Source organism: Stylophora pistillata, chromosome 5, assembly GCF_964205215.1.
Source record: "Stylophora pistillata chromosome 5, jaStyPist1.2, whole genome shotgun sequence".
Taxonomy (NCBI): domain Eukaryota; kingdom Metazoa; phylum Cnidaria; class Anthozoa; order Scleractinia; family Pocilloporidae; genus Stylophora; species Stylophora pistillata.
In genome coordinates this window covers 38,777,839-38,796,446 of record NC_142523.1, presented here as the reverse complement: position 1 = coordinate 38,796,446, position 18,608 = coordinate 38,777,839, and the positions used below count along the sequence as shown (strand labels likewise).

Here is an 18,608-nt window from a genome sequence, read left to right as displayed (position 1 = left end):
TCTTTTAGGGAGGAGCTATCTTTTACAGAATAAGTTAGAAAAGTCAATGTCCCTGACCAAAGGAAGCTTTATAATCACCCTGGAGAAACTTTTCACACTATGCGCGTTACGACACTCGATTGGCAGATAATTCCACAAAACTGAACCTCTACAAGATATGGAATGCTTTTTGATATTCGATTTGAAAGGTGGGATTTCCAACTTAAGACTGTTCCTTAAATTATACGAGGTTTGCGATTTCCCAATATGTGCTGTCATACAGGATGGTAAATCATTGTGGTACACCTTATAAGTTAGTTTCAGGATAGATTGTTTATAGAAAGTTCTTAGAGTGTCCCATTTAGCCCTGGTGAGAACTTCCGCTGACTGTATATCCTTAGCAAAATTGAAAATGGCTCTTGCTGCCCTTCAGTGTAGTCTTTCAAGTCAATCGAGGTCGTCTTCGCGGTTTCTACCTCCCCATATGGATATGCCGTACATTACTGCAGGAATTATAACTTAAAAATACAGGTTTCAGAGATCCTGTTTAGGTAAGAATCTGCTCTTCTTTATAAGGCTTAGTTTATCAGCGAAACTCTTCTTCAGTTCCTTTATATGTGTGGACCAGCCAAGCTTGTGATCGATGGTCACACCCAAAAGTCAACTATGTGTAATCCATTCTAAGTTGTTACCTCAGAGGTATGTCGGTGGTAGAGGGCCAGTGAACGATCCTCTATAAATTAGCATACATTCTGATTTCTTTGGGTGTGGCGTTAGCCTGTTCTTCACGCACCAGGCATACAACTCTTTTCGGGATTGATTTAACGCAGCTGCCACTTCGTCTATAGTCTTCCCAATACAGTATACGATGTGCGTATCTCCACAGTTTGTAATTTCAGTAGCATTGTTTTACTAACTAGACCGCCTATTGGCAATCATACACTGGCAGCATCAACAATGATTATCTCATACCAGTAAATTATCTCTTTCCGTCTCAAGTCTCACTAACTCCTCGGCCATAGCCCGTCTAGTATCCCTGAAATCGAAAAAAGCCGTTTTATCAACTTTCTTGAGGACGATGGGAAAACTTTGAGAGAAGATTATAATTTGGTTGATTTTAACTATCTATCGAAATGGGACTAAAACTGGAAATATCACGCGATAGAAATTTCGAGCTCTCAATCTAATTGTTAATTGTTTCAGGAGAAATTCTGCAAAGTAGCTTTTAATATTGTCTGGGACGGTATGCAAAACTAACCATGAATTTCTTTAATGAATAAGTTATTTGCATCATTTATTTACTACTCACGCACGGAATGCCGATATGTTGACGATTTTCTTGTTTTGAGCACTCAGATCTATCTCCAATTTCTGAATTTAAGAGCAAAAAGTTTACTAAGTATTAGTAGTTCAAATAATTTCAATCGTGATCCAGATATACTGTTTCTTTTAACTTCCAAAACTTTTCATGTGAGGCACTTTCAGATGCGTGAAGTTAAGGCTGTGCGCGCGTTCGCACAGAGGGTTAGTGGAAGATGAGGAAACATTAACGGGCAAACAAAAACTGAATAGATAGCTAAACGATTGACTATCGATGTAGATACAGAGACTCGGGTCCATCGTCGTCTATTAAGGTGCAAGAATGTACATACTTGACTAAATTAAATACAAAATTTCGCTGTGAATGAAGTCTTCGAGAAGTCTAAGGCTCCAAACAGGAAGAGAAAATTGTAGTTCCAAATTTTGTATGCAGAAAACTTAAGTGAATTCTCACATTTAGTTGAAGGTTCTTATACTTAGTGCTGTTTGGAAGATGAAAAAGTTATGTTTTTACCCTATTGTCTTCCTCCAAAGCGGAGAGAAGTTTTTCAAGTTCTTCTTGACTTTGACGAGGATCTAAGAAATAAAAAAGGCAGTAATAAGAATCATTAATTGTTTTCATTATAAACATGAAAACTCGCTATTCGCTGATGTTCCATCTACGCGGAAAACTTTCATATCCTTATGAAGCTTAGTCAAATTTTCAGCCAGAGTCTGTAACAGGAAAGTGTTCATGGTTTATAAGACGGTCGTAGATATTACAGATCATAAACAAAATATCACAATCGTAGCTAAGAAATGAAGGTTTCTTATTCTCATTTAGAGGAGCTATGTAACTGATTAATAAAAGTTCACTGTCGCATTCGCCACACGGCCACGTGATCTTTTTTTCAGGTTGCTGAACACAGTTTTTGATACCTGTGTTTCTTTCACCATTATCTCTAACATCCTTGATCTCTCGGTCCCCAAAACTGGCAGCAATCAAGTTAAGAACACAAACTTTGTGTTTTTGATAGTTTAGCTGACGTATGTGCATTTGCCATGATGACATGAATAAATATAAACAGGCCTTTAAGATCGGTTTTGTGTATTTGTAGAAAATCTAGTCATTAAATTTTCTTTATAATTTGCATGCAACGAGTTTGTAACGATACTCACAAGTTAACGCCATTTTGCTAACAATTTAACAGAGAAATCTCTAATTACCCTTGTTATAGGTTCACTCGATTATCTGGAATTTCCTTTGTTAAGAATCAATTTTTTTAAATACTCCAGTTACTTATTTCCTAAAGTATTTTCGTGCCAAATTTCGTGGAATTGTAATGAGTGGTTCTCAAGAAATAGGGATATTTCCGAGAAAGCAATTTTTCATTCAATCGCATTTTTTTACCTACTACGCATGCGTTACATTTAACTAGGTTGTTTCAGTAACGACAAAAATGCTGAGAATTGCTGGGTTCTTTGCACCATTAACTTTTCTTACATGTCGTTGTAATAAAAGATTAAAGCCCTCAATACACTGGGCCAACTCTAGCGAAAAATAGCACACATAGTGCAGACACGTGTTGAGTAAATAAAATGATCGCTCTATTGACAGCATGTTTGTTTTTTTGCAGTCCTTGTGCGCGCGCTGAATTGCATCAGCAAAAGCGCGCGCAAAAACTGTGTTCAGCCACCTTAATGGCAGCGTGATAACTAAAGATCGGTATAACGAATGTTACTCGAAGTGGCGCTAACGCCAACAGTTGCACGCGCCCAAACCGTTTGTTTTGTAAACAGCCACCATTACAACGAACTTAACATTTAACAAATGGTTAACAAATCTAGCCCGGAAAAGCACTCTTCAGTCATATGTGACAAAAACAAAAAGAAAACTGAAGCATCACGAGCAACATACTTAGTCCAACACTATTCAAATGTTTCAATTTTGCAAAGAATTCCAAGAAAGTAATCTCAATTCCTCCCGTCTATTTTCAAAACGTCCTCTATTTTTGCGACTCATGCAAATCGATTCAATAATGATAAACCTATTTTACAAACAATGATTGAAATCCTGCTATAAGCTTTTCAAGATGATTGCGTCGTACTTGCAGCTCTTTCATTGTTTTGAAGATGAGAATATATATACCGCACTGGATCAGCCTGTTAAAGCATTCTCCATAGTTCGCTACGATCTCGATACATAGTCAGAACCGCTCATCGTGGACTTTCAGGGAAGAATTTTTTAAACTTACCTGCATTTTGAGAAGCCATGGCCACTGAAAAATTTTTGTGAAACTTTCTCTCTTTCGAAATTAGCAGACGTTAGCAGACGTGCGACTTAAGTGTAGCACTATTACATGCAACTGACGTCACAAAAGCGTATGTGGAGATGTCGCGCGCTTTTATTTTACACAAATTACAGTTGTAATTCTAATCTTGGAAATTAGATATTTAACTTTTGTCTAAATACGGGTTCTACGCGTCCCATGGTTGTTATCGCGATATTGCTTTTGCTTCCGGAATTGTGCAGGTTCTGCATCACTCCGCTCTGTGATTGGTGTGAAAAATCGCGGCGTTTTCTCGACCAATTAGAATTAAAGCTAAACCTATGCACGACTTGGTCATTCGCGCTTTCCCACCTTCAAGAAAATTGCTTGTTTTTATCCTGAGTTCTCATCGGCTCCTCGCGATATTTTTTGTTTTTCTGATTGGCTGTTGTGATTACTTCGGTTTTAACGAGAGGTTTAAGTACACCAATTTAAAATGCATTCTATTTGTGTTTTTGTAGACGGAGTTCGATGACCGTTATAGTATTTTATTTCTTAAGTTATATAGGTTTACCTTTTTTTCTACGTGTGGGCCAAAATTGTAACTCTGTTATGGCAGCATAAAATATAGTCTGGATAAATACCACAAAATGCTGAAAAAATATTTCAGTCGCACAAGAAATTTGAATACTTTTCCGTCTAGTTAATCATTTGCAATGATTTAGTTTACGCGTTTCGCATTTCAAGTAAATGCAAATAAGTCGGATGAGCAGACTAGATAACTTCGCTATTAGGCTTATTTCTAAAACGTTAACAAGAGTTTAACAAGTACACGATAGGTGCATTCTTTATGAAAATTGGCCATGGTCCGGGTTCCTTTTTCACGGACATCGTCAGTGGAATCAAGCTCTGACTGTGCGTTAAATACTCGCTATCAGGATGCAACTGCGTCAACTTCATTTCAGAGACTGCCCTCCGTGACAATGTTTCAACAAACATAGATTTTCCAAAAATCTCCGGTTGACAGGTTGTAGTTCTCATTATCATCACAAAACCATCTGTCTGAGGTAGAAATTGTCCACTGACATTTAAAGGCTACAAATGCTGCGTGGATGTACAGGCGATTCCCTACAGCACCATACTCAGTATGTCCCCATTTACCATGAAGTGCCCATGTCGCACAATTCTGATCCAGCCTTTAGTTATTGCCATGCACACGAAAAAAGGAGTCACACGAGTCTGGCATTTCATCTCTTTCACCGCTGAAAAATCGCACCACTTATGCAGCTTTGTTGTTCAGAGACATTGCGACGTGGAATATTGGTCTTTTTTCTTTGCTGCAGTGAAATATTATTTGGGTGAAGCTTGTGTGGGCTCTTAGCTGCTTCATAGCGCTTTTGGCTAAAGCCATTGTGCCCTTTCTATAGTTACCGATTCCTTGAAATGTTTTTCCGCGACGCCATTCCAAAATGAAGATCAGGAGCTTCTCAAAATAACGTTCAACACCAACATCCAGCCTACTTTGAAATTAAGAAAGCCTTTGTTGTTATATATGATATATTTCTAAAAAAGGAAAAAAAAAGCTGAAAACACAATTACAACCGTACCTCCATGAGTTGTCATGTCACAAAAAGCCTTGAAGGAGTTCCCATCGCCTTGTGGGTCGACCCAGTACTCTCCATTCACAGTGGGATCTCCACTCTAAATGATATGTTGACATGACTTTGCAGCTATTAAGGAGGCTGACCCGAGTAAAGCTGCAACGAAAAGAGGCAACTAAATCATACTTTGCATGTGTCAGCGAAATGTCATTATACTGCAAATAGCACAAGACACGTTTGCTTCATTACACCACCGCAGAACCATGTAAAAAATGTAACCTTAAATTTTTTTAAGCGGACAAAGATCGTCAAATTTTGACAAGTGTTCTCATATATAACTGGAAGATACTTTTACCACGATTTGGATTATCAGCACAAATAAACCCTTCATTCTGCTTCACACTGGCTGTGCGGGAAATCTTAGTTTCGTTGTTAAAACTGACAAGTTTTGTCCATCAGCCTAAAGTTAAGGCTTTGGCACGCAGGCTGGGAATTGTAGGCAATATATCACGAAACTAACCGATCCACAGTGAACGTTTTGCAAACATGATTAAGTAGAACCAAGCCATGTTCTGATCGCTGTGTCAATTTACATCGCTGAGCAAATGTTTTCACTGAATACAATGCCAAAATGAACCAAAACGAGTAACTGCCATCTGTAATCGACAGAGCCTGCAGTCGTGACGATTTACTTTATCAAATACTTCAAAACCAACTGGGTTTGGAGAATTTAGAGCTATTAGTATGTTTTCCTAATTAATGTTATGATATTGTGCAATTTTAAATAGTGATACGATACGTAAAGTAATTCAATTAACGGTAAGACCCTTTGACTGCTTCCATTCTTTTGTGGCTTGGAATCCAAAAAAGGGAAAAAAAAAAAAAAAGAAAGGGAAAAACATCTTTTAAAAAGGTTGTAGTTAAACTCTTACATCTCGTGAATGTTGAATGATTCAAGAGCAAGGTCGTCTCCAAATTCTACCTTTAATTTGTAGCAAATCTTTAACTTGATCATTCAACGGCTATCTGGCAGTGGTATGTATGTTTTATAACTCAGAAAAACACGAAAAAAAGACACAATGGTTATTTTAAAAAGAGAGGCACGTTACCTCAGTTAGAGTAAAATATCGCACAGGGTTGTTTTCTATTTTAAGGTGGTACATCGCCATACGAAAGGGCTCTCGGATGGTACCTCACCTGCATGTACACGGAATATCGTTAATTAAAATTTTCTCTATTTTTGACGTACTTGCATTCCACTTTTGATAAACAACAAAACTGCAGGAACTTGTTCCTCTCATGATCAAAGAGTTTGAAATAATTTTCAGTGCCAAATCCGTGGAAATAAGGATAATAATTAAATAATAATAATAAATAAATAATAATAATAGTAATAATAATAATAATAAATAATATTAAATGATTAAATAATATTAAAGCATGGGCGTGATCGCCCAGTCTCCCAATCCAGGGGCTTATTTACGAGACGCTCGACAAAATTTAACGTTGGAGAATGTAAGCTATGATTAACTGTTATTCACAGAAGTAAAGGTTAATAGCCATCACTTTTACTAACATTGAGGTGAATAATTGCTTTAGTATAAGCCACGCAGGGACCAAAAGTATTATTATGTTTCTGTCAATATCATTACTATTCTTTAAATCAATCATTTAACAACTTTTTAGCTGTGGTATATGTTTTATAACTGAAAACCAACACGAAAAAAAATACACCAACATTATTTTGAAAAGAGAGGCGCGTAACCTCTGTCAGAGTAACATTTCCCGGAGGGATTTTTTACTCTGATATTATAAACATCGCCATAGAGCAGGGCTCTCGACTGTTACCTCACCTGCATGTACGTTGAGGGGCATGTCGACAATAAAGCTTTTCTTTTTTTTCTTTTTTTTTTTTCCATATACTTCAATTCCACTTTCGTTAAACCTAAAATTGCGATTATCTGTTACTCTCAAAGAGTTTTAAGTAATTTTCAGAGCAAATTCTGTGGAAATGAGGATAAGAATAAATTTATTTAATGTTTAAAACATAGAAGCAATCGCTGAGTCTCTTAAACAAAAGGCTTGTTTTAAAAACACTGGAGAAAACTAGATTCGAACGATATTTAACGATGGAGAATATAAGCTATAACTCACAATTATTCACCAAAAGTGGGGGTAAAATACCCACCACTTTCACTAACACTGAGGTGAATAATGTTTTAGAATAAACCACTCAGACACCAAAAGTATTAATTCATTTCTGTCAATATAAAAGTCTTTCAATCTTTCATTTGACGATTATCTAGCAGTGGTATATTTGTTTTATAACTCAAAAAACACGGACAAAACACACAAGGTTGTTTTGAAAAGCGACGCACGTAGTCTCAGCTGGAGTAAATATCCCACAGTGATTTTTTAACTATGATGTGACAAACATCGCCATACGACAGGGTTCACGACTGGTACCTCATCTACATATACAGGGCATACCAGCAATTAATTTTCTTCGCTGCAGTGAAATCTTATTTGTGTGAAGTTTGTGTGGGGTCTTAGCTGCTTCATAGCGTTTTTGGCTAAGGCCCTTGTGCCGTTTCTATAGTTACTGATTCGGCTGAAAGGTTTTTTCGGCAACGCCATTCGACCATGAAGATCGGGAGCTTGCCAAAATAACGTTCAACACCAACATCCAGCCCCCTTTGAGTTAAAAAAAAAAAAAAACCATAATCATTTTAATACCGACAAAAAAAATCCATAACTGGAAACAAAACACAATCGTACCTCCAGCTGTTGTCATGTCACAAAAAGCTTTGAAGGGGCTCCCATTGCCTTGTGGGTCGATCCAGTACTCTCCATTTCCTTTAGAATCGCCCCTCTGAATTATATTTTGACAAGTTCCAAAGGTAACTGACCCTACTAAAGCCAAAAATAAATATGCAAACAAATCATCATACTTAGGATGCGTCAGCAACATGTCATGCGACTGTAAATAGTACACTGAAACTTCCTAAATTAAGGTACCCACCTGTTACTAGGTATTGAACGCTTCATATCGTAATTTTCGGTTGGTAACCAGCATGCAGAAGTATAATACCAAAAAGTTCTTGATGGGGTAGCAACTATGCTGCTTGGCAGTTAGAAATGGGTCGATATGACGATAGAAGGTTAGATTTTAGCAAATAAAACGGTCGAAGTTTAATTTTTGATGAGTGACGTGACCAATTACGTAATTTCGAGACCTTAGGACAAAGTGGATTCATTACGTAACCAAGTCTCCTGTAATTTTTTCTTCTAATTTTTTGCATTTGTCGAAGTAAGAAGGAAAACAATTGTGGTTGCTCATACTAGTTTGTTGAATTACACCATGGCAGACCCATGTAATTGTAAATGTAACATTAAACATCCAAACAATGCCATAAAGATATTCTTACCACGATCTGGGTTGTTGGCATAAATAAACCCTTCATTCTGTTTCACACTGGCTGGGCGGGAAATCACAATTTCGTTGTTAAACTGCCAAGTTTTTTCCATCAGCCTAAAGTTAAGGCTTTGGCACGCAGGCTGTGAATTGCAAGCAACGTAACACGAAACCAACCGATCCACAGTGAACGATTCGTAAACATGCTCAAGTAGAACCAAGCCATTTTCAGATCGCTGTGTCAATTTGCATCGCTGAGCAAATGTTTTCACTGAATACGATGCCAAAATGAACCAAAACGAGAAAACAGCCATCTGTTATCGACAGCGCTTGCAGTCTTGACGATTTTCGTGACCCAAAGACCCCAAAACCATCTGGCTGTAGCTTTAACACTCTTTCAAAATTAATGTGTAGTACTCATTCAATTTTAAACAGTTCTACTGCACACAATACTTCAATTGACGGATCGATACTTTGATACTTTTCATTCTTTTATGGTATGAAATCCAAAATAGGGGGAAAAACAGTGAAAAAGGAATTAAACCTTTTAAAAAATTTATAACATTTGTATCTTGAGTTCGCAGCTCAACTCTGACAATTTGTGAACGTTTAACAAATATACCTCTGTAGCAAATTTTTTTAAATCTACCATTTAATGACTATCTAGCAAAGGTATGTATGTTCTATATCTCAGAAAGACACGAACAAAACTGCACAAATGTTATCATTAAAAGGGAATTAGGCAACCTCGGTTAGAGTAACATATCCCACAGAGATTTTTCACCGTTTGATATGATAAACATCGCCAGACAATAAGGCTCTCGACTGGCTTCTCATCTGCATGTACAGGGAATATCAACAATGAAGCTTTTTTTTTTTTTTCTTTTACGTACGTCCATTCCACTTTCAATAATTCTAAAATCATAATCACCTGTTACTCTCAAAGAGTTTGAAATAATTTTCAGTAAGAAGGATAAGAATAACTTTATTCAATGTCTAAAACATAGAAATGAGAATACATACCTTCGCCCATCTCCTTTGCCAAAGGCTTCTTTTATAAAACGCTCGACAAAACTAAATGTAAACAATGAGTGCGTAAATGAACGATAGAGAATATAAGCTATAGTTAACAATTATTCACCGAATTGGAGGTAAATATCCACCACTTTCACTGACATTGAGGTAAACAACTCTTTTAGTATATACCACAGAAACCAAAAGTATTAGTCTATTTCTGTCAGTGTACCAATAACAATTAGTCGGAAATTAAATCTTTGACGCGAGATTTGTCTCTTCAGCCACTCGAAAGTGAATAGTACTTGCTAACCACTTCCGAACCAGCCAATCAGGGCATGCAAACAGCACTATTCGCCTGTGTGTACATACCGATGAAAATTACCCTAAATATGTCCAAGACTAATATCCATACTTACACTAGCTTACAAAGTCAGAATGAACATGGCAGGTTTGAGGTATGTTTATTTACATTTAAAGCGCTGGCGCCCTTAAAGCTTGACATTGACCAAGTTAGAGTGAAACTGGAGAACACTAGTCAAGGACTTGGTGGAAACCGGGAGTCGGTTTCGTGTGTATAAAGAGGAAGTGCACGTGACAAGATCATGTATGTTTCCTGAGCTACATTACAGCCGGATCCGTGGGGATTCCTTTTAGTTGACCTAGATGTGAAAATCTAGGAGATTCAAAATACAAGGCTGTAAACGTCAGGCATATTGTCAGAGGATAATTTTAGATGCTAATAATTTTTCCAAGTGATTTCATCAGCAATCACAGTAACAAAGTTTTAAATTGTAGTGGCTCAAACAAGTTGATCTAAATACATTAAGACAGAGCCATGCAAAATATGTAACCTCAAACGTTTAAAAGACAAAGGTCGATAAACATGCATGGGCGTTTCCTGGGGCATCTAAAACACATTCTCAACGCGATTTGGGTTGTCAGCAGGAATAATTTAATTGCTATGTTAATTAGTCTTTAATTTTGTAAAGCGCTACGAAGAACTAGTCGGGCTTAGCGCTATATAAATGCTTTTTTATTTTTATTTTTTAATAAACCCTTCATTCTGCTTCACACTGGCTGGGCGGGAAATCTTAGTTTTGTTATTGTGCTGACAAGTTTTGTCCATCAACCTAAGGTTAAAGCTTTGACACACAGGCTGTGAATAGCACGCAGTGTAACAGGAATGCAACCGATCCACAGTAAACGAATTGTATACGTGACCAAGTAGAACCAAACCATACTCAGAACGCTGTGTCAATTAACAGTGCTGAGCAAATGTGTTCATCGAATATGAGGCCAAAATGAGTCAAAACGAGAAAACAGCCATCTGGCTCGAGAGTGACCACAGCCTCAAAAGTGTTTTCTATTCGAAGACTTCTAAGCCAACTGGTTTAAGGACATTTATAGCACTTTTTGTTTATTTCATGCAATATTAAACAGTTCAGGATAGCTCGCGGTTTTGTCGACCCAAAGTGCAAAAAAGGAAAGAAAAAAAAGGGAAATAAGGGAAATCGTTCATTTTTACATCTTGTGTGCATCTTGTAGTCTCATTTGAACCGTGATGTTTCAAAAATTTTTATCGACTTGAAAAGATGAATAGTTCTTAGTTTCTACCTTTATGGTCTTTCTTCTATTGAATCGATCAGTTAGAGAATCCCTAACAGAGATGAAGCTTTTTATATCTTGACAAATGATAGAAAATACTCAAACGCTATTTCAAAAGGGTCACAAGAAATCTTAGTTGGGGCATCAGCTGGGAATCGCATCTGACAGGAATCGTTGCGGATGGGCTGCTAATAAGGTTCTCCATTGCCAGCTCAAATGCATGTAAGCGGCTTCCGAGTAGTTAAGCCTTTGTTTATTTAATGAGCCCTTTTAGCATTTAAGGTACTAGTCAATTATAAGGCCTTATTGTATCTGTGACAAAAGGGGAAAAACCTGCACTGAATCTCTCCGTTTAGTATACTTTCATCCTTCGCAGGGTCTCCTTTTTCAATTTTTTTTTTCTGAGTCAAACAAAAGTCAATTACCTAAACGTACAATTTCCAAACTATAAAAATAGATATTTTCGTCAAAAAGGTGATAAATCATCAAGGTATACTAATCGCCTGTGGGCGTGAACTCCTATGATCTACAAGAAAAACACTTCAGTACTTCACCGAAAGTTAAGTAATCCATGCTAGGATAGTAAAGCAATTTTCAATATAGTGTGGAGAGTGATCTGGAATTGCGCAAGTTCTGCATCACTCTGCTCTGTGATTGGTCTGAAAATCGCACAGTTTTCTCAACCAATTAGATTCAAAGCTAAACCCAAGCACGACTTGGTCAGTCGCGTTTTCCCGCGTCAAGCGATTTGTTTATTTTTTTCATTTTGAGTTCTCATCGACTCCTCGTTCTATGCTTCGTCCTTGGTTTTTTCCGATTGTTTCGGTGTTGGCCGAAGGTCTATTCGTGTTTTCGTAGACAGAGTTCGCTGACTGTTATAGTATAATAGTTCTAAAATTACATACGTTTAACTTTTCTTATTTGTGGGCCAAAATTGTAACTCGGCTACAGCAGTATACAATCTAGTCTTTGGATAACTAACACTGAAAAAAGTACTTCAAAAAATATATTCAGTTGCACTAGAAATGTTCATTATTTTCCATTTAGTTCATCGACAACATCAAATCTTCTATCATTTTTATGCCGATGACACTCAGCTATATATTACGTTCAGGACGTCGTCTGTTCCTAATATGAATCTGAGTAACACCAAATTCGTAAACTGTGTTCGGGACATGGATGCATGGATGCTTTCCAACAAGTTGAAATGAAATAAAGATGAGTCTGAAGTTCTCGTGATATCCTCTTCCCATCGTCCTCGGCCGCCACTGTCTTCTGTTGATATATCAAATGAGACCGTATCCTGCTACCCCAGTGCACGAAATATTCGTGTTATCTTTGATCATTCCCTTTGTATGGTACCTCATCTCAATGCAGTCTGTAAATCGTCCTTCTTCCATCTTCGTAACATTGGCTTCATACGCAAATATCTTACTTATGATGCAGCAAAGATCATTATTCATCCCTCGGTAGTTTCTAAACTTGATTATCGTAATTCTTTATTGTACGGCCTACCATCCTATCTTATTCGAAAGCTTCAACATGTTCAAAATTCTGCTGCTCGCCTTGTCACCCATTTTGGCCATATTACTCTAGTCCTGAGAGATCTTCACTGGCTCCCTGTTTCCCTTCGCATTGAATTTATAATTATATTAATTACCTACAAAGTGCTACATGATCGCGCTCCAATCTATATTCAGGAACTCCTTCAAGTGTCTACACCCAACCGCAATCTTAGACCCTCTAATAAAAATCTATCAGTTAAACCCTATTTAATCTAAATTCATATGGTAAACGAGCTTTTTCTGTTGCTGCTACGGAACTTTGGAATAACTTACCTGAGGAAATTAAATCTGCAAACTCAATTGGCGATTTTAAACGCAAACTTAAAACATTTCTTTTTATTCGAGCTTATAAATCGTGACGTTTATGAATCGATAAATAACCTGTCTATCGTGTATATTTATCTATTGTGTAGTTAGTGCCTAGTTTTAATGTCAATTTCTTGTGATTATTCTTACTTTCTAGCTTCAACACATTTTTGTAAACAGCGCCCTTGAATCTTGTAGAAAAGGCGCTATATAAATGGATTATTATCATTATTAATCGCTTGTTACGATTTAATTTAGACGCTTCACATTTCAAATAAATGCAAATGAGTCGAATGAGCAGATTAGATAACTTCGCTGTTCAGATTGTTTCTTTAACGTTAACGAGAAATCAACTAGTACGCAATATGTGCATTCTTCTAGAAAATTAATTAACTAATGGCTATGGCCTGAGTTCCCTTTCACGGAGATCGTCATTGGAATCAAGCTCTGATTGTGAGTTAAATTCTTGCAATCGGGATGCAATTGCTTCAACTTCATTTCAGGGACATCTCTCTGTGACAAAGTTTCAACGAACATAGATTTTCCAAAAATCTCCGGTTGACAGGTTATTGTTAGTATTATCATCACACAGCCAGTGGCCAAAAGAAGAAATCACCCAGTGATATTTGCCGCCTACAAATGCTGCGTGGTTGTACAGGCGATTCTCTCCAGCACTATGACTAGTATGTCCCCATTTACCTTGATATGCCCAATTCGCACAATTCTGAGCCAGCCTTGAGTTATCGGCATCCATGCGAAAAAAAGAATCACACGAATCTGGAATTTCATCTCTTTCACCGCTGAAAAATCGAACCACTTCTGCGCCTTTGTTGTTCAGAGTCGTTGCGACGTGGAATGTTGTTCCTTTTTCTTTGCTGCAGTGAAATCTTATTTGGGTGAAGTTTGTGTGGGCTCTTAGCTGCTTCATAGCGCTTTTGGCTAAGGCCATTGTGCCGTTTCTATAGTTACTGATTCCTTGAAAGGTTTGTTCGGCGACTCTATTCCACCATAGGGATCGAGAGCTTCCCAAAATAACGTTCAACACCAACATCCAGCCTCCTTTGAGTCAAAAAACACCATAATGATTTTTATTCTTGAAAAAAAAATTCAAAAACTGGAAAAACAAAACACAACCGTACCTCCATCAGTTGTCATGTCACAAAAAGCCTTAAAGGGGCTCCCGTTTTCTCCTGAGTCGATCCAGTACTCTCCATTCCCTGTAGAATCTCCCCTCTGGATTATATCTTGACAAGACTTTGCAGATCTAAAGGGAACTGACCCGACCAAAGCTAAAAATAAAGTATGCAAAAAAATCATAATACTTAGAGTGCGTCAACAACATGTCATACGACTGTAAATGGCACAATTGAACTTCTTAAATTAAGGTAACTGTCACTAGGTATTGAACACTTTAAATCGTAATTTGTGGTTGGTATACAAAATTTTAACTAAAGGTTCTTGACGGGGTAGCATTTATGCAGTTTGGCAGTTAGAAATTGGTCGATATGACAATAGAAGGTTATGTTTCAACCAATTTTAATGTTTGAAAATAAATGTTTATTGAATGACGCGGATCAGTTACGTAATCTCGACACCTTGTAACGAAATGGACTCATTACGTAACAAAGTCTCCTGTAATTTCCTCTTGAAATTTTTTGCAGTTTTCGAAGTAACAAGAAAAACAATTGTGGTTGCTCACACTATTTTGTTGAATTACACCATTGCAGATCCATGTAACTATAAATGTAACATTAAAAATCCAAACAGGTCCTTAAGGATATTCTTACCACGGTCTGGATTATCAGCATAAATAAAGCCTTCATTCTGCTTCACACTGGCTGGGCGGGAAAACTTAGTTTCGTTGTTAAACTGGCAAGTTTTGTCCATCAGTCTAAAGTTAAGGCTTTGGCACGCAGGCTTTGAATTGCAGGCAATGTAACACAAAGCCAACCGATCCACAGTGAACGATTCGTAAACGTGATCAAGTAGAACCAAGCCATGTTCAGATCGCTGTGTTAATTTGCATTGCTGAGCAAATGCTTTCATTGAATACGATGCCAAAATGAACCACAACGAGAAAACAGCCATGTGTCATCGGCAGTGCTTGCAGTCTCGACGATTTTTGTCACCCAAAGACCTCAAAACCAACTGACAATAGCTTTAGCAATCTTTCTCAATTAATATCCAGAAATCATGCAACTTTAAACAGTTATACTGCACACAGTACCTAAATTGACGAATAGACCCTTTGATACTTTGCATCTTTTGTGGCATGAAATCCAAATTAAGGAATAAAAAAAAGTGAAAATTTAATTAAACTTTTTAAAATATTTATAACATTTGTATTTTGAGTTTGCAGTTCAACTCTGAAATTTCGTAAATGTTTAACAATTTAAGATCATGGTCGGCTGCAAAAATCTACTTTTGTAGTAAATCTTTCAATCTATCATTTAACGATTATCTAGCAGTGGTACATGTTTTATATCTCGGAAAAACAGGAACAAAAGTGCACAAACGTTATTTGAAAAGGGAGTTAGCTAATCTCAGTTAGAGTAAAATATCCCGCACGGAATTTTCTACTATGATATAAATAAACATCGCCAGATAATAAGGCTCTTGACTACCACTAGATGTAGAGGGTATATTAACAATGAAGCTTCTTTTTTTCTTCTACATACTTGCATCATCCGCTCTCAATAAAAATAAAATCATAATCACGTGTTACTCTCAAAGAGTTTGAAATAATTGTCAGTGAAAATTCCGTAGTAATAAGGATGAGAATAACTTTATTTAATGTCTAAAACATAGAAGTGATTGCCCAACCTCCCAAACCAAAGGTTCGTTTTAAAAAACACTTGACCAAACTAAATGTAAACAATATGTAGGCAGATGAACGATGAAGAATATAAGCTATAATTAACAACTATTTACCGAAGGTGAGGTAAATATCCACTACTTTCACTGGCACTGAGGTGAATAATTGTTTTTTGTAAACCATATAAGTTTGCTGAAGCACAACATCGCCTTACCGCGAGGATTGCTTTTAGTTGACATAGATGCGAAAATTTGAAAAATTTAAAATCCTCGGCTGTCAGGAATAGAAATGAATAAAGGCTGATAGTTTCTAAAGAAACTGTTTGGGGCTGCGTCGGTGGGGGTAACGAAATTATTTGGATATATCAACAAAGTTGAAATGATAAATTGGCCACCGTAAACTAAAGTGTAACACACAAGGCTATTTTGAAAAAGGACGCACGTACTTAGCTGGAGTAAAATATCTCACAGGGATCTTTAGCTGTGATAAACATCGTCATACGACAGGGCTCACGACTGGTACCTCATCTGCATAAACATGGCATACATAGAGGATATTACATGGCCGCTTGGGGATATGAATTTTATCTTCTCGTGCTGAAAGCATCTCTCACGAGTGAGCGCTGCGCTCACCCGTGAGAGATACTTTCAGCACGAGAAGATAAAATTCGTATCCCCAAGCGGCCATGTAATGTTCTTTTTATTATATAGATACTGATGAAATTTTAAGTCAACCGACCGCGCGCCTGAGCGAGAAGCTCTATTGTAATTGGGTAATTGTGTTGGTAACCATGGCCACACCAGTATCCTCACACGTGAAATATAAAAATAGTATCTTCACTGCGCGCGGTGAAGATATGATTTTTTAGTAAAAGGAGAAATCCTGGTATTTCATCAGTATCTATGTAATAAAATAGAATACTTCAAGGAAAGTGCGCGTGTACGGTGTTTACACACGAGGTGTGGCGTATCAGAAATCGAACAAGTGAGCGAAGCGAACGAGTGAGATTTCTGATACAAAACAAAGAGTGTGTAAACACCGTACGCACGCACTTTCCGTGTGGTTTTGTGTTTGTTATATACATACTGAGATTGAACACCCTCCTTAAACTATGACAAGCTTTATTTAAACAAATGTGGTCAAACAACAATCTCTGAAAGGAAACAGCTTCGTAAAAAGTGAAAGAGCTCAAATAACATCCAAAAGTTATGAATCGTGGATAACGAAACGCTTTTCGCTCATGGCTTTCGCCGAGACAGGAACTTTCAATATTAACGATGGAAGAAATGCGAATAAAAACTATTTGCAAAGTGATGGCTTGTACGGCGTACGAAACCGCGCCAACCAGCCTTGAATGAAAACTTCAACTTGCCGTACGGCTCATACGTGAAAAAACATGATACGCGGCTCCTGATTGGACGTATCGCTTTCCTCACATGTGGGAAAAGCGATACGCGACATTTGATTGGTTTACATCGGTTTGCGAACGAAAATTTGACTCTGCCGCTTTTCAGTAAATCTCAGTATGTATATGTGTATCAGTATGTATATAATAACAACAATTACGCTTTTCTCTTTTTTTTTCTTTTATATATGTCCATTCAACTTCCGATAAAACTAAAATTAGAATTATCTGTTTCTCTTAAAGAGTTTAAAATAGTTTTCAGTGCAAATTCCGTGGAAATAAGGATAAGCCAAAACTTTATTTGATTTTTAATAGATAGAAGTGATCCTCCACTCTCCCATCCAAAGGCTCGTTTTAAAAACACTCAACAAAATTAAGTGTAAACATTATGTACGTCAATAAACGATTGACAATATAAGCTATAAAAACAATTATTTACCGAAGTGGAGGTAAATATTCACCACTTTGAAAGACACTGAAATGAGTAGTTCTTTTAGCATCTACCACAAAGAAACCAAAATTATTGGTATGTTTCTGTTGGTTTAGTTCAGTCGGTTCTAAAACAGTTGCCGGAAAAGAAATTTTTGACGCGCGATTTGTCTCTTCGGTTGCGCGGGGGTGATTAGTACTTCTTACAAAGCCAATCAGGCGCGCGAATAGCACTATTCACCTGTACGGTATTTTTTTATACCAATAAAAATTATTCTAAATTTCTCCAAGACTACAAAATCAGAATAGAATACAAAGACTACAAATGCTGCGTAGTCATACAGGCGATTCTCAGTTTGGTGGCTCAGATAAGTTTATCTCATCACATTAAGACAGAGCCGTAGAAAATGTGTAACTTTAAACATTTAAAGGACAAAGATCGATAAACGTGCATGGACGTTTGCTAAGGCATCTAAAACACATTCTCATCGGGATCTGGGTTGTCGACATAAATAACGCCTTCCTTCTGCTTCACACTGGCTAGGAGGGAGATCTTAGTTTCGTTGCTGAACTGACAAGTTTTGTCCATCAATCTAAGGTTAAAGCTTTGACGCACAGGCTCTGAATAGCAGGCAGTTTAACACGAGTGCAACCGATCCAGAGTGAACGATTTGTGTACGCGGTCAAGAACCGAGCCATACCCAGATCGCTGTGCTAATTAACAGTGCTGAGCAAATGCGTTTATCAAATATGAGGCCGAAATGAACCAAAAAGAGAAAACAGCCATCTGGCATCGAGAGTCGCCACAGCCTCAAAAGTGTTTTATATTCGAAGACCTCTTAGCCAACTGGCTTCAGGGAATTTACTGCACTTTTTTTTAGTTTATTTCGTGCAATATTAAA

At 37.3% G+C, this 18,608-nt stretch overlaps 1 protein-coding gene and 1 long non-coding RNA gene across 2 annotated transcripts; both read right to left on the bottom strand.

The window, feature by feature from the left end:
- LOC148731884 (uncharacterized) lies at window positions 1-3,645 on the bottom strand. The gene is made up of 4 exons (XR_016002133.1): window positions 3,534-3,645; window positions 1,814-1,875; window positions 1,289-1,350; window positions 1-1,015 (listed from the first exon to the last, which is right to left on the bottom strand). It is a non-coding gene; the product is annotated as an uncharacterized LOC148731884 (long non-coding RNA).
- Window positions 3,646-11,592: 7,947 nt separating this feature from the next.
- LOC148731883 (uncharacterized) lies at window positions 11,593-15,186 on the bottom strand. The gene is made up of 2 exons (XM_088761445.1): window positions 14,845-15,186; window positions 11,593-14,346 (listed from the first exon to the last, which is right to left on the bottom strand). Exons 1-2 carry the CDS (start codon window positions 15,143-15,145, stop codon window positions 14,165-14,167), a joined length of 483 nt encoding a protein of 160 aa, XP_088617571.1. The 5' UTR covers window positions 15,146-15,186; the 3' UTR covers window positions 11,593-14,164.
- Between the last annotated feature and the right edge of the window lie 3,422 nt (window positions 15,187-18,608).